The 13,483-nt window shown below is 39.3% G+C and overlaps 1 protein-coding gene across 7 annotated transcripts in view; it reads left to right on the top strand.

Moving 5' to 3' along the window:
• LOC126480967 (myosin heavy chain 95F) overlaps positions 1-13,483 on the top strand; it is a 390,816-nt gene that overhangs the window by 371,498 nt on the left and 5,835 nt on the right. For all 7 annotated transcript variants that reach the window (XM_050104401.1, XM_050104400.1, XM_050104395.1 and 4 more), the window contains 2 exons: positions 363-483; positions 5,742-5,859. In XM_050104401.1, coding sequence (XP_049960358.1) covers positions 363-483; positions 5,742-5,859 — 239 coding nt within the window. The remainder of the gene's footprint in view (positions 1-362; positions 484-5,741; positions 5,860-13,483) is intronic.

Here is a 13,483-nt window from a genome sequence, read left to right as displayed (position 1 = left end):
TTACATGTATGTTTGCTCTGATGATTCACACATTTTGCTCAAGACCAAATGTTCTTGTGCAGTAGTAAGATACTGGATGTGCATTTTTGAAGGTGATGGCTAAAGTCCCCTTATGACCATATAAATTTAGGGATCATTTCTTTGAAAAGGATGCAGCCCATCTTCTTTCCCCAATCTCAGCCTGTGCAGTGTCTCTAATGGCCTACTTGTTGGTAGACCTTCCCTCTCCTGTCCCATGCCTTTGTCAATCAATGCATATTTCCTACATGAAGAATAACCTGTTCTTCTGAAGTTTGGAGTGCTCATGGTTGTTGTTTTTTGTATGTTCTTTACAATATTACTTAGTTTTTCCATAATTTCAGGTCAGAGCTAGCTCGTTCAATACAAGGAAGTCAAGGGAAGCAGAAATATGATCTTTCAAAGTGGAAATATTCAGAACTAAGAGACACAATTAATACTTCATGTGATATTGAACTACTGGAGGTGAGAATTTTTCATAATATAACTGTTTTTGTTCTCTTTCCAATTGTCTGCCTCGTGATTTATCTACAGAGTAAATAAACTAGTCGGGTATCTTTGGCTATAGGGTCTGCAAAAGTGGTCGTTTGATGTCATATTGCTAAGGATAAGAATTTGAGAAGAGCCAGCTATGGTTTCCTCCGGGTGCACACTGTGCAAGACAGAGGACAAGTGCTTACTAAGAAAATGCTGAACTAGTAAAAATGAAATCTAGGTCGAAAATATATTTGGAGAAAATACTACCTGTACATTTTGCATCCTTGTCTATAATTTTGTCAAGTGCCATTCCATCCAAAAGTAGTTTCACGAATTATCTTTTGTTTTCTTTTCAATTTTGTAAGCCTATCTGCCTCTGTCTCCAAATTAAAAAATGTCTGGTTCAAACAGAATACTTAATTTTTTTCTCTCTGTACTTAGGTGAAGAAACAGGGCAAACCGTAAAATTTTGTACAGTTGGAACAAGTCTGTAATTACTAGAAATGACGTAACCAAATCCTCTTGATACATCTTCTGATAATAAATCATGTTATTATTATTATAACAGTAAACACAGCAAGTGAGTTCAGTATGCTGGATTTCAAATTTTATGCCTAGTTGGGCATTTCCTATGTATCTAGTACATCTGGTGTATTGGTGGATAATTTGCGCAGATCCCAGTGCAGTGACTTTTTGTAGTTAATGGATGGGAACAGGATTTAGTGCAATGTGCAGCTCTATAATTGAATTATTTGTCTCGTTTTACTCATTGGAAACAGTAAAAGGTAATCACCCAGTTTTAAAATGTTCTGTGCTTGAAAAGTGAACTATGTTTCATTATGTACATTATTCAAAATAAAAACTGTTTGCTGCTTTGGAAATGGCTTATCTGACTAATTATGTGACAGTAAAAATGACCACACTTAGAATAAGTCCACCAGTATGCACAAGCTGGAGACATTCTAGGCTGCAGCAATTTGTTAGGTAAAGTTTTCTTCTTCTCCAGTTGTCAAGTGCTGTTTGTCCTAGTGGTCTGATGGCAAATGATGTACAGTGTAAACAGCAAGTTCAGTGTGTGATCTTAAGCATTCGCAAGGCCAGTGCTTGAGGCAATTGTATGCATACATTTTTTATGCCGCATTTGATCAGTATATTAAAAGTACATCTCTAATGCAAGCAAAGTCACAGTGTATTTCTCTTTCTCACACGAGAGTAATAACATGACCATTTAAAAATATTTCTGTGACATAGTTCCTTGCTGACAGTCCAGCTTTAAATCATTTGTACATGAGAATTTACCTTCGATGCTGTGGATGCCAGACTCCACCTTATGGCCACTAACTACTGTCTGAATATTCACTTTGTACTGCAGTTAGCATCTGTGATATAGAATGTCTGCTACTGCTCCGATTTCGACAAATGTTAAGGTATTTATTTTTGTTTTGTGAGTGCCCATGGAAAATTTCTACAATAAACTGAGTGAATACCATGCACAGTGTAAGTTTAATGGAAAATCACACAAGCCGGCCGAAGTGGCCGTGCGGTTAAAGGTGCTGCAGTCTGGAACCGCAAGACCGCTACGGTCGCAGGTTCGAATCCTGCCTCGGGCATGGATGTTTGTGATGTCCTTAGGTTAGTTAGGTTTAACTAGTTCTAAGTTCTAGGGGACTAATGACCTCAGCAGTTGAGTCCCATAGTGCTCAGAGCCATTTTTTTTGAAAATCACACAGACTCTCTAATTCTGACTTCAGTGGAATGGAGTCCTGAAGTATGTAAACTGATAGTGATATGTTCTGTTCACTGTTGACAAATTGCTCTGCTGTGGCAGGTAGTGGCTGCAGTGGCTAATAGCTAGTTTCAGGCAACCTTTGTAGCTGGTAACCCAACAGTTATGATCTGTTTTCGTTGTGTGCTTTGTTTCTCTGTGCAGAAAATTTATTTTGTGTTACAAAATCCCAGAATCTTTCAGCGGAATATTGCAGAAAAGTATGGTTGCTAAATGGAAAGCTGAATGATGTGCTCACATTTTGCATGGACAGATGTGAGTTTGTATGCTTAATACCAGAATATTTCAAGGAGGAGAGAAACAATAATGTGACTCTAGTGCCTCCAACCAAGGTAGTTGAAAGAATTGCAGATGCTTTGAAGATTCATAAAATTACTGTCTTTAGAGTTTATAAGGAAAAAAACTGTGCAGTCCAGGAAGGGTGTGTACAGTCAAAGATGCTGACACCCAGTAAAAAGAGGAAGACAGACCAATGAGTTACAAACTTGGACTCGTTCAAAAAAGATGCTCAGAATCCTCAGATACAGGGTGGTTCATGATAAGTCACCTGATTGAATTTTGATCTTACAATTATACTATTGTGCACTCAACTTCGTGCAGTTCACAGAAATTATGCCAGATGCTGTTGCAAGTTCATCACTTCCATTGTGAGTGCGCCATTTCAGTTTGCCGATAGTGGACAAAGGATGGTTGACTGTTGCCCAAGAGTTGCATATTGTGTTATTGTTCGCAGTGATGAACGGCATTACATTGACACAGAAAAGGTTTCATGCTTATTTCAGCACACAGTGAGCTCCCAGTCCACAGACAATACACAGATTACATCAAAAGGTACTGGATCTGTTTTGGAGTGTCAGCGACCACATGCACGTACCAATACATTCGCTGCAAAACATTGTAGCACTTTGAGTGGCTTTGACTTGTAGTCCGAGTAAATCAACAAGAAGAGCCAGTGCTGAGATGGGAATTACACGTTGTACTATACAAAGAATTATTGAATCCGACCTTCACTTGTATCCATACAAGATGACTGACGCATAAGCTTACTGCGGGAGATAAGGGGCGGAGACTGCAGTTAGCAAAGTGAGCGGTCGAGCAAGACCAAGAGGCAGTGCTACACAACACTTGGTTTTCTGACGAAGCTTATTTGTATGTGATCGATGTTGTGAACAAACAGAATGTTCGATTCTGGGTATGTGAACCTTCATGAATAATCCACATGATAAACACCCACAAGGAAGAAAGTGTGCGTGTGGGTAGTGATGTCAAGCCATAGAATCATTGGTCTGTTCTTCTTCAATGCTAAAGTAACCAGTGAATGCTACACTCCTGGAAATGGAAAAAAAGAACACATTGACACCGGTGTGTCAGACCCACCATACTTGCTCTGGACACTGCGAGAGGGCTGTACAAGCAATGATCACACGCACGGCACAGCGGACACACCAGGAACCGCGGTGTTGGCCGTCGAATGGCGCTAGCTGCGCAGCATTTGTGCACCGCCGCCGTCAGTGTCAGCCAGTTTGCCGTGGCATACGGAGCTCCATCGCAGTCTTTAACACTGGTAGCATGCCGCGACAGTGTGGACGTGAACCGTATGTGCAGTTGACGGACTTTGAGCGAGGGCGTATAGTGGGCATGCGGGAGGCCGGGTGGACGAACCGCCGAATTGCTCAACACGTGGGGCGTGAGGTCTCCACAGTACATCGATGTTGTCGCCAGTGGTTGGCGGAAGGTGCACGTGCCCGTCGACCTGGGACCGGACCGCAGCGACGCACGGATGCACGCCAAGACCGTAGGATCCTACGCAGTGCCGTAGGGGACCGCACCGCCACTTCCCAGCAAATTAGGGACACTGTTGCTCCTGGGGTATCGGCGAGGACCGTTCGCAACCGTCTCCGTGAAGCTGGGCTACGGTCCCGCACACCGTTAGGCCGTCTTCCGCTCACGCCCCAACATCGTGCAGCCCGCCTCCAGTGGTGTCGCGACAGGCGTGAATGGAGGGACGAATGGAGACGTGTCGTCTTCAGCGATGAGAGTCGCTTCTGCCTTGGTGCCAATGATGGTCGTATGCGTGTTTGGCGCCGTGCAGGTGAGCGCCACAATCAGGACTGCATACGACCGAGGCACACAGGGCCAACACCCGGCATCATGGTGTGGGGAGCGATCTCCTACACTGGCCGTACACCACTGGTGATCGTCGAGGGGACACTGAATAGTGCACGGTACACCCAAACCGTCATCGAACCCATCGTTCTACCATTCCTAGACCGGCAAGGGAACTTGCTGTTCCAACAAGACAATGCACGTCCGCATGTATCCCGTGCCACCCAACGTGCTCTGGAAGGTGTAAGTCAACTACCCTGGCCAGCAAGATCTCCGGATCTGTCCCCCATTGAGCATGTTTGGGACTGGATGAAGTGTCGTCTCACGCGGTCTGCACGTCCAGCACGAACGCTGGTCCAACTGAGGCGCCAGGTGGAAATGGCATGGCAAGCCGTTCCACAGGACTACATCCAGCATCTCTACGATCGTCTCCATGGGAGAATAGCAGCCTGCATTGCTGCGAAAGGTGGATATACACTGTACTAGTGCCGACATTGTGCATGCTCTGCTGCCTGTGTCTATGTACCTGTGGCCCTGTCAGTGTGATCATGTGATGTATCTGACCCCAGGATGGGGTCAGATACAAGTTTCCCCTTCCTGGGACAATGAATTCACGGTGTTCTTATTTCAATTTCCAGGAGTGTATTAATACTGAAATAAGATATTGCTAATTAGCATCAAGTATTCATATTTTGTAACGTTAACAACAATATGGATTAGAGTAGACTGGTAACCAACACATATAGGAACGTTCATTGGCAGACAGGCAAGTTTAAAAGTAGACAGCTGGGTATTATTAGGCTATCGGACAAAGTCCTGTGTCAGATTCCCCCAAACCCACAAGTATAAAGAGTTTAGGGATGGAATGCAAGCCAGGAACTGTGTCACAAAAATACTTTAGGATGGATCTGCTATTAATGATGACCATTTTTTATGTCAGAAAGTGAAATTGTGATTATGCTTCCCACTAGACAAGTACTTTTAGCATACAGAGGAAATTAGTGTCAAAAAATTATGCAAATAGTGATGTGCTATACGCAACTTACATGCACCTTGCCACTAGACAATTAGCATGTGCAGCACTAGAATGTACACCTAGAGCTGAGGAAATCTTTACCTTAAAGAAATGCTACAGTTTACAAGATCGCCAGTTGTTTCGGATCGGCTGGCTTACAATTCTGAAGGCACTCAGGTCAGCTTTAGTCGATGTCAGAGCAGTCCAGCATCCAAATGTTCTTTTTTTTTAAAGACTGTTCATTGCAAACACACTTTTCTATGCATATGATTATAGCTCAGTGATTTATACATATAAAAATGCCAGTTTACGTGATTAATCCTTTCAACATTTTCCCAGGCATGTAGAGTGGAATTTCATCGCCGTCTGAAGGTTTATCATGCTTGGAAAGCAAAAAATAGGAAACGCACAACAATGATGGAAAATGAAAGGGCTCCACGTTCAATTATGGATGCAGGTAAGCCCTTTAAATGATTTTCTCAATCATTATTAGTACTCTTTAATGGGTCAGTACTTCCACATCTCTAGATTTTTTTATACAAAATTTTTTCAGCATTCTTTGTAATATTAATTTAGAAGGAAAACCAAAAGATATTACACTATGAGGCACATTTTGTTGCTTCATTCAGTGCACAATTTTTGTAGCGGAAATACTATTATGATAGTTAATTGTTCTGTTGTTTGGCTATTTTATTTTCATTGTTAAATGTTTTTCCATTTAGATACTTATTTCAGATGGCATAGACCTAAAATTTCTCAAGATTTAATGGATGTATGAAATTTTGAGGTTAACTACTGATTGATCTTACAGTACCTCAAATGCATGAAGTAGTTATTGAGTTAAATACTTGTACTGGAGATGGTAACTTGTAACAGTGGCTCTCTTACAATGATTACAAGAAGGATAATGGTTTTAAAATAGGTGTAATATTATGCCCCTGGAGTGGTTATCAAAAAGTGGAAATGGATTAAAAACTCACTTGTGTAAAATTATGATTTGTAGGTATGAAGATGAAGTAATTGTCTCTTGAGATTCTTCTGCTGTAGTTACAACATGTACTGTAATTTTAATGTTGTTATTGATATATCTTATAATAACAGGGTATCTGAAGCCTTCTTTTTAATTATGCAGTATCATTTTTATGTAGCATGTTGAGCCTTTATGAAGATATCACTACACAATATCAACGAGACTTTTTTACTAATTTATAACTATTTAAAATGACCATACGCTATTTTTTTTTTTTATACTTTTCTTCTTGTGCCATATTCTGCTCGGGCAAGGGATTTCCATCACCTTTCTACCTTCGGTTCTTAATGCCAGTTGACTATAAGGTTGGTATTGGGCTGGTTCCTAGCATGGCTGTGCTACAACCACCAGAGTGTTGTCATTTAGTATCCTATTATATTGACATCACATATATTTTATGCAGTGCTAGTGTTTTTCTCATATACACAGAAATGGGCAAGTTGAGAAAAAGTGCAGTTTCAGTGTTGGCATACTGATCCTGTATATTGCTCGATTCTCAGTCAATCAGGTGATAATATACATTAATCAATGAGAATCTCTGAATCTGATTTGCTTTTTGGTGAGAGATGCAATTTCATTGGGCAGGTTTGGAACTTCTTGACATTTTCTCATGAAAGATTACTGGATTGTGCTTGTTCACTCATTGGATCTGCTTTCATGCTATTACCAATAGGGAGACACCCAATCAATACCAACAGTGATATAATTATGTCTTCTGTAGTTACACAGCAGCTATTTTGTGACAGAATTACAGCAAATATTTCCTGAAAATCGAATGTCCTTATACCGTTACATTCAAAGCAAAACATCACCTACAAGAGCAATATATAACAAGAGCAAGAAGAAAATTCATGTTGTGTTTGTAAAAAAAATGCACATTTTAGGTCACTGCCCTTTGTCCATTGTATTCAACGTGAATAAATTCCAGTCCTGAAGTGCAATTCTGGAAGATCTGCAAAATATCAATTTGTGACTACCATTACCTCTTTATTGCACTCAAGATGTTTTCCACTCACAAATTTCATTAGAGAGAGAAATTACAAGTATCAAATCTGGTGAACAGTATGGATATTCCAACAGTTCATGCTTTAGTCCCTCTTTTCCCACTACCAAAGCATCCTCATAGGTAGGCGCATAGCCCTGATGGAAGCTGTTGACCTTTTTTATTATCAGTTATGGGAAAGCAATTACGGTCCTTTTACCAATCTTCAGCACTTCTCGAGAAATTGTAACAGATTCTGCATGAGTACAGATAGAAAAATTCCATTAAACATGGTTGACAGTCTGTGTGCATCAACACGCAGACTAATGGAAAAGTTAAGAAAGTGATAAATTTACCAATTTCAGACTGTTAGTCATATGTTGGTAGTGTTATCAAAAACATTGGCATGACACACTCCAGCTTGGGTTGACTGTGTCCTCAGCCTAATAAGACATCTCCAGAGTCAGCCATTAAACACCAGCAATAGCTAGCAGTCTGCTAAGCCTTGCATTCAAAGCAATAAATGTTAATTCTGGGGCAGCTCTCATAATCTTGATATTTATTGACTAGTTGATAGTGGTTAGCCATTGTTTCTTTGTTGTTCTGTCTGATCTCAAGGCATGGTAATTGTTAATTTTCTTTGCAAGAAGATGCCACAGTTTACTATCCTTAAAATTCGTCATAAAAGAGGGTTTGTAGTGTAAATGAATGTTCCATAGCGTCTTTTGCTCCTTAACTTTGATGGATCAGTCAGTGAATAAGGACAATAATTTTTAAGCAAGTCATGTCCAAATTAATTTTACACTCTTGCACGTAAGTTAAAATCATGTCAAATGTTATTTTTGTGAGTTATTATAAAGTCAGTGTTCATTAATGCTGGCAGCCAAAGAATCTATGTCTACATTAACTTTCGTTTGATTTGACGAAAAAATACCAATTGCTGCATTGTGTTGTGTAATGTAGCAATCGAAAATAATTAAAGTTCTCACAGATTAAGCTTTGAATTAAGCCCTGTCCACACAAACTCCCTATCTCACTTCCCTGATCTCATTTAAAATATGAATTAGCACTTCTTTTTAACAATAAAAATTTTCCCTCTCACAAAGACAATTACTTTCAGGGAAGGTGGAATGTACTTCTGAAATTAAAGTTTTTATTACTTTCATTCTGTAAATTTTCACAATTAAGTGCTCACACAAGCTAACGCAATACAGACTACATGGGACAAGATGAGCTGAGACAAAATGACAGTGAGACACTTTTGTCTCAACTATTTATAGACTTATACAAAACAGAAGTTGATGTAAATATAACTTCTTAATCCTAAAAGTTTTAAGTACACTACTTATTATTTTGAAATGGTTATTCTCAAATAATTCACAATTATACAAAATATTAATCAAGTTATTTAAAATCATGGCTTATGGCCATATAAGAGTGGCTCCATTTGCTCCCCAACTGGGGACAGTGAATAATTGTTTTGCTGGCCTGAGTCCAGAAGGAGCCATGATATCATACTCATTAAATTTTAGGCTAAGCTCTCAAAGTTAGTTGTGAGCCTAACAATTTGCTCTATTAAAAATTTTCATTCCTTAAGTACGGCAACTTAAAACTGAATGAGCCCATAAGGTTGCTTACTATAAACTTCAATTATTTCTTATTTTACAAACAGTTTTACACTTTTCTTTCATGTCACTTCTTGTACTGTCTTCTTTTTGTAGTAGCCAGATCGATGATCTCAAGAAGTTTGAGTGCACAGATGTGCCAACCCACTTGGTTTGTGGCTGGCGGTTTAAGAACCAAGCCCAGTGGGTCATTTTCTCAAAGATTGTTGAGTGCACAGGTGTGCCAACCTACTAGGTCTGTGGATGGCAGTCTAACAGCTGAGCCCAGTGGCATCATTTTCTCTATGGCTTTTGCTCGTTGTATAATTGGTAGCCTGTGATGGACAGCTTTTGGTACTCCAGCAAGCGAACCTGTAACAATCAAACATGGCATAAGACAGTTATCAACACTCACAATATCTGGAAGCATGTAAAGTCGTGGACCAGTCTCTGTTATTCCAGATATGCACTTTTTTCTTCTCATAACATTTATCATGGTGAAATAGCATTTAGATGCAGTCCGTTCGCTGCTTTATTATTTTCGAATACTCAAGTTTTGTACATTTGTGGTGAACTGTGATTATGGTTCCTTCACTTTGTGACACCAAGATTTGTTTTTGCATTTCGCTCATGCTACTGCTGGTCAACAACTCGTACATTGTTATTATGTCCGTCGGTACAACCCTTTTCACAAATAATTCTGCGGAGCTTATCAATTAGTCTTTTTCCATTTTTCTTTTTACATGTCATCACAATTTATCATTTTACACTTGATGTTACAAGATTGTGACTATAAATGGTTAAATACACATGAGTAATGATGGTTTAAATGGTTCATTGGGAGCTTAGCAGACACTGGTACCTGCAGTTTTACACTTTTTTTTCATGTCTTTGCATTTCGCTCGTGCTACTGCAGGCCAACGACTCATGCATTGTTGTTAAAGTCTTCCCTTCCACTGTTTCCCTTCATCCATCATTCACAGTATATCATGTGAGAAAAGTGCAAGCTGAGTTTTGCAAAAGCGATGCTTTCTAAAACCATGATGATTCTCAGATTCAAGAAAATTTATTATATTCGATCTGAGAGTCTGTTCAAACAATCTGCAGAAAATTGATGATAGGGATGTTGGTCAGCCTGCCTCTGAATTGCTTCAATGTCTTTCTTCAATCCTTGAGCAAAACCACTATGCTCGATCTGAATAAGAAACAAAACTCTAATCTCAAAACATGTTAGGACCAAGTGACCTCCCTTGATTATACATTCAGACTTTAATTGTGATGAGGAAATAGTTTGTCAATGAAATTTGATACAGGAAAATCTTTTCTGTCACAATAAGCACAAGTTTATAAAATTTTACTCGTGCATTTATGTTTTAGAGACGTGCATACTAGAAAGATTCAATTATTATTTCATATCTATTTTCAGCAGCTCGATGGTGGCATGGGCTCCACAAGTGGTGATATAATGAGCCAAAAAAAAAAAAAAAAAAAAAAAAAAAAAAGTCTGGAACCCTTGCATGTTGTTTGAAGCTACCAGTAGCGGATCTAGTAGCAGCCTGCCTCTGAATTGCTTCAATGCCTTTCTTCAATCCAACCTAGTATGGATCCCAAAAACTCGAGCAGTACCCAAGATGAACCATACTTTCCTCAAATTCTCCAGAAAACTGAACTTGACAATTCGCCTTCCCTTCCACAATCCTCACATGCTCGTTCCGTTTCATATCACTTTGTAATTTTAAACGATGTGACTGTGTCAAGCAGGACACAACTAGTGCTGTATCCTAACACTATGGGTATGTTTTTCATACTGACCTGCATTAACTTACATTTTTCTACATTTAGAGCTTGCTGCCATTCATCACACCAACTAGAAATTTTGTTTAAGTCAACTTAAATCCTCCTGAAGTCACTTAACTTCAATACCTTACTGTAAACCTCAGCAGCATCACTGAAGAACTGCAGATTGCTGCCCAGACTGTCCACCAAATCTTTTATGCATATAGAAAATAACAGCAGTCGTTCCACACTTCTCTGGGACACTCGTTAAATGGCTCTGAGCACTATGGGACTCAACTGCTGAGGTCATTAGTCCCCTAGAACTTAGAACTAGTTAAACCTAACTAACCTAAGGACATCACAAACATCCATGCCCGAGGCAGGATTCGAACCTGCGACCGTAGCGGCCTTGCGGTTCCAGACTGCAGCGCCTTTAACCGCACGGCCACTTCGGCCGGCCTGGGACACTCGTGGTGATACCCTTGTCCATGATGAACACTCACTGTTGAGGACACTATGCTGGGTTCTATTACTTACGAAGTCTTTGAACCATTCACATATCTGTGAACCTGTTGTATATGCTTGTATCTTCCTTAATAGCCTGCAATGGGATACCATGTCACGGTTTCCAGAAATCTAGAAATATGGAATCTGCCTGTTTCCCTTCATCCATCGTTCACAGTATATCATGTGAGAAAAGTGCAAGCTGAATTTCGCAAAAGCGATGCTTTCTAAAACCATGGTGATTCTCAGACTCAAGAATATTTATTATATTCGATCTGAGAGTCTGTTCAAACATTCTGCAGAAAATTGATGATAGGGATCTTGGTCAGTAATTTTGCAGGGCTGTTCTTTTGCCTTTCTTATGTACAGGAGTCACCTGTGCTCTTTACCAGACACTTGGGACTTTGCACTGGGTGAGAGATTTTCGATAAATGCAAGCTAGGTAAGGGGCCAATTCTGTAGAGTACTCTTTGAAAAACTGGATTGGGGTTCCATCCAGACCTGGTGGCTTATTTGTTTTCAACTCTTTCAGTTGTTTCTCCATGCCAAGGTGCTTATTACAATATCATCCATGCAGGAGTCTGTTCAGTGATTAAATGATAGTATGTTGGTATGATTCTCCTGTGTGAATGATTTCTTGAATGTGAAATTTAAAACTTTGGCTTTCATTTTGCTACCTTCAACTGCTGCACAAGACTGGTCAACAAGTGGCTGGATGGAAACTTTCGATCCACAAAGTGATTTTACACAAGACCAGAATTTTCTCGGTTTATCTTCTGCCAGATCTTTTGCTAATGTATAATGATGGAAGTTGTTGTACACTTCGTGGGAAAAAATTTGTAGTCTGTCTCGCGTCCGTCGGCCGTCGTAATTTAATATATTATTATTGTTATTATTATTTTTTTTGATTGTTGCCGACTTACGTGGTGGGCCTTAATAAAAATGATATTTCATTTAATTTTGATTTATGATTAAATGCTTTCCTGAAGTTCTCCTTTTCAATAATATTAATCTCAAATTATTTGTTACGTTAATGAATGTTAGACTCGCTGAATCTTTTAAAACATGAGCATATAAGTTGAACAATGTAATAAACTTTTCATATTAATTTCCTCGGCTAGTCAGTTCACTTTAAAGCAAAAAAATCTTTAGTTATTAATTACAATTGCGGCCCACACACGCGCGAGAGTATTTTTCTTACCTCCGTTAACCATTGTATTGTAGTCGAAGTCCTGTCTCTGGCTCTCGGCTATGGTACTGAAAATAAGAATTTTAAAGCTAAGTATTTTCTGCAACGTCGGGCGGCTGTGGAGAAAAATTAATATTATGTTAATAGCGGGCAAGTTTTCCACTTCCGCTAATTTTTCATAAGTTAATATCGCCACGTAATGGCGTCGTTGGCTGCATTGGCAGCTGCGATTGTTGAACTGTAAATCACTTGAATGCAGGTTAATTCAAGGAAGGCGGACATGAAATCGGGATCACCTCTTACAAATTAAAAGTGCACAATAATATTAAATCAGTATATTATATGCTTAACTCATACAAATATGCCTACATTTGCCAGCACTCGCAAGATGTCCGTCTGTACATCATCAAGACAAGTGAAGAAGTGAAGTTGACTAAAAAAAATTAACAAAAGAGCGTATCTTGTCGTCTCTTTAGATCATTTTGTCATAAATTATTTCTTTGCATTGCATTTCCTTGCATTTCTCGACAGAGAAATTATTGTTTTACAGCTACATGATAAAAATATATTATTCAATTTTTAAATGTCTCTTCTTTATAAACACTGTTTTTTAAGTCTTTTCGTAATATAGCACTGGGGACGCTATATCTGCTTAAACTTTGCCTGTAATTCCTCTACATCCATCCTGTTGGAACTAAGTGTTGTCGGTTCACTGTCTATGGGAGATGCTAACAACTGGTTATCTGCTCTCTCTAGTAGAAACACTCTTATAGCCTTCTTAACTGATTTATTAACTTTCATAACCGTAGTTGCTATGATGACATCATGATCACTATTCCTCATTTCTATAGTGACACTGTCAATAAGGCCCAGCCTATTTGCAGCTACAAGATTTCAGATATTTCCTTTGCATATAGGCTGCTGAACTAACTGCTCAAGACAGTTTTCAGAAAAAGTGTTCAAGAGTACTTTGCATGAAAGTCTGTCTGTACCTCC

Source organism: Schistocerca serialis, chromosome 5, assembly GCF_023864345.2.
Source record: "Schistocerca serialis cubense isolate TAMUIC-IGC-003099 chromosome 5, iqSchSeri2.2, whole genome shotgun sequence".
Taxonomy (NCBI): domain Eukaryota; kingdom Metazoa; phylum Arthropoda; class Insecta; order Orthoptera; family Acrididae; genus Schistocerca; species Schistocerca serialis.
This window is presented reverse-complemented; position numbering and strand designations above follow the sequence as displayed.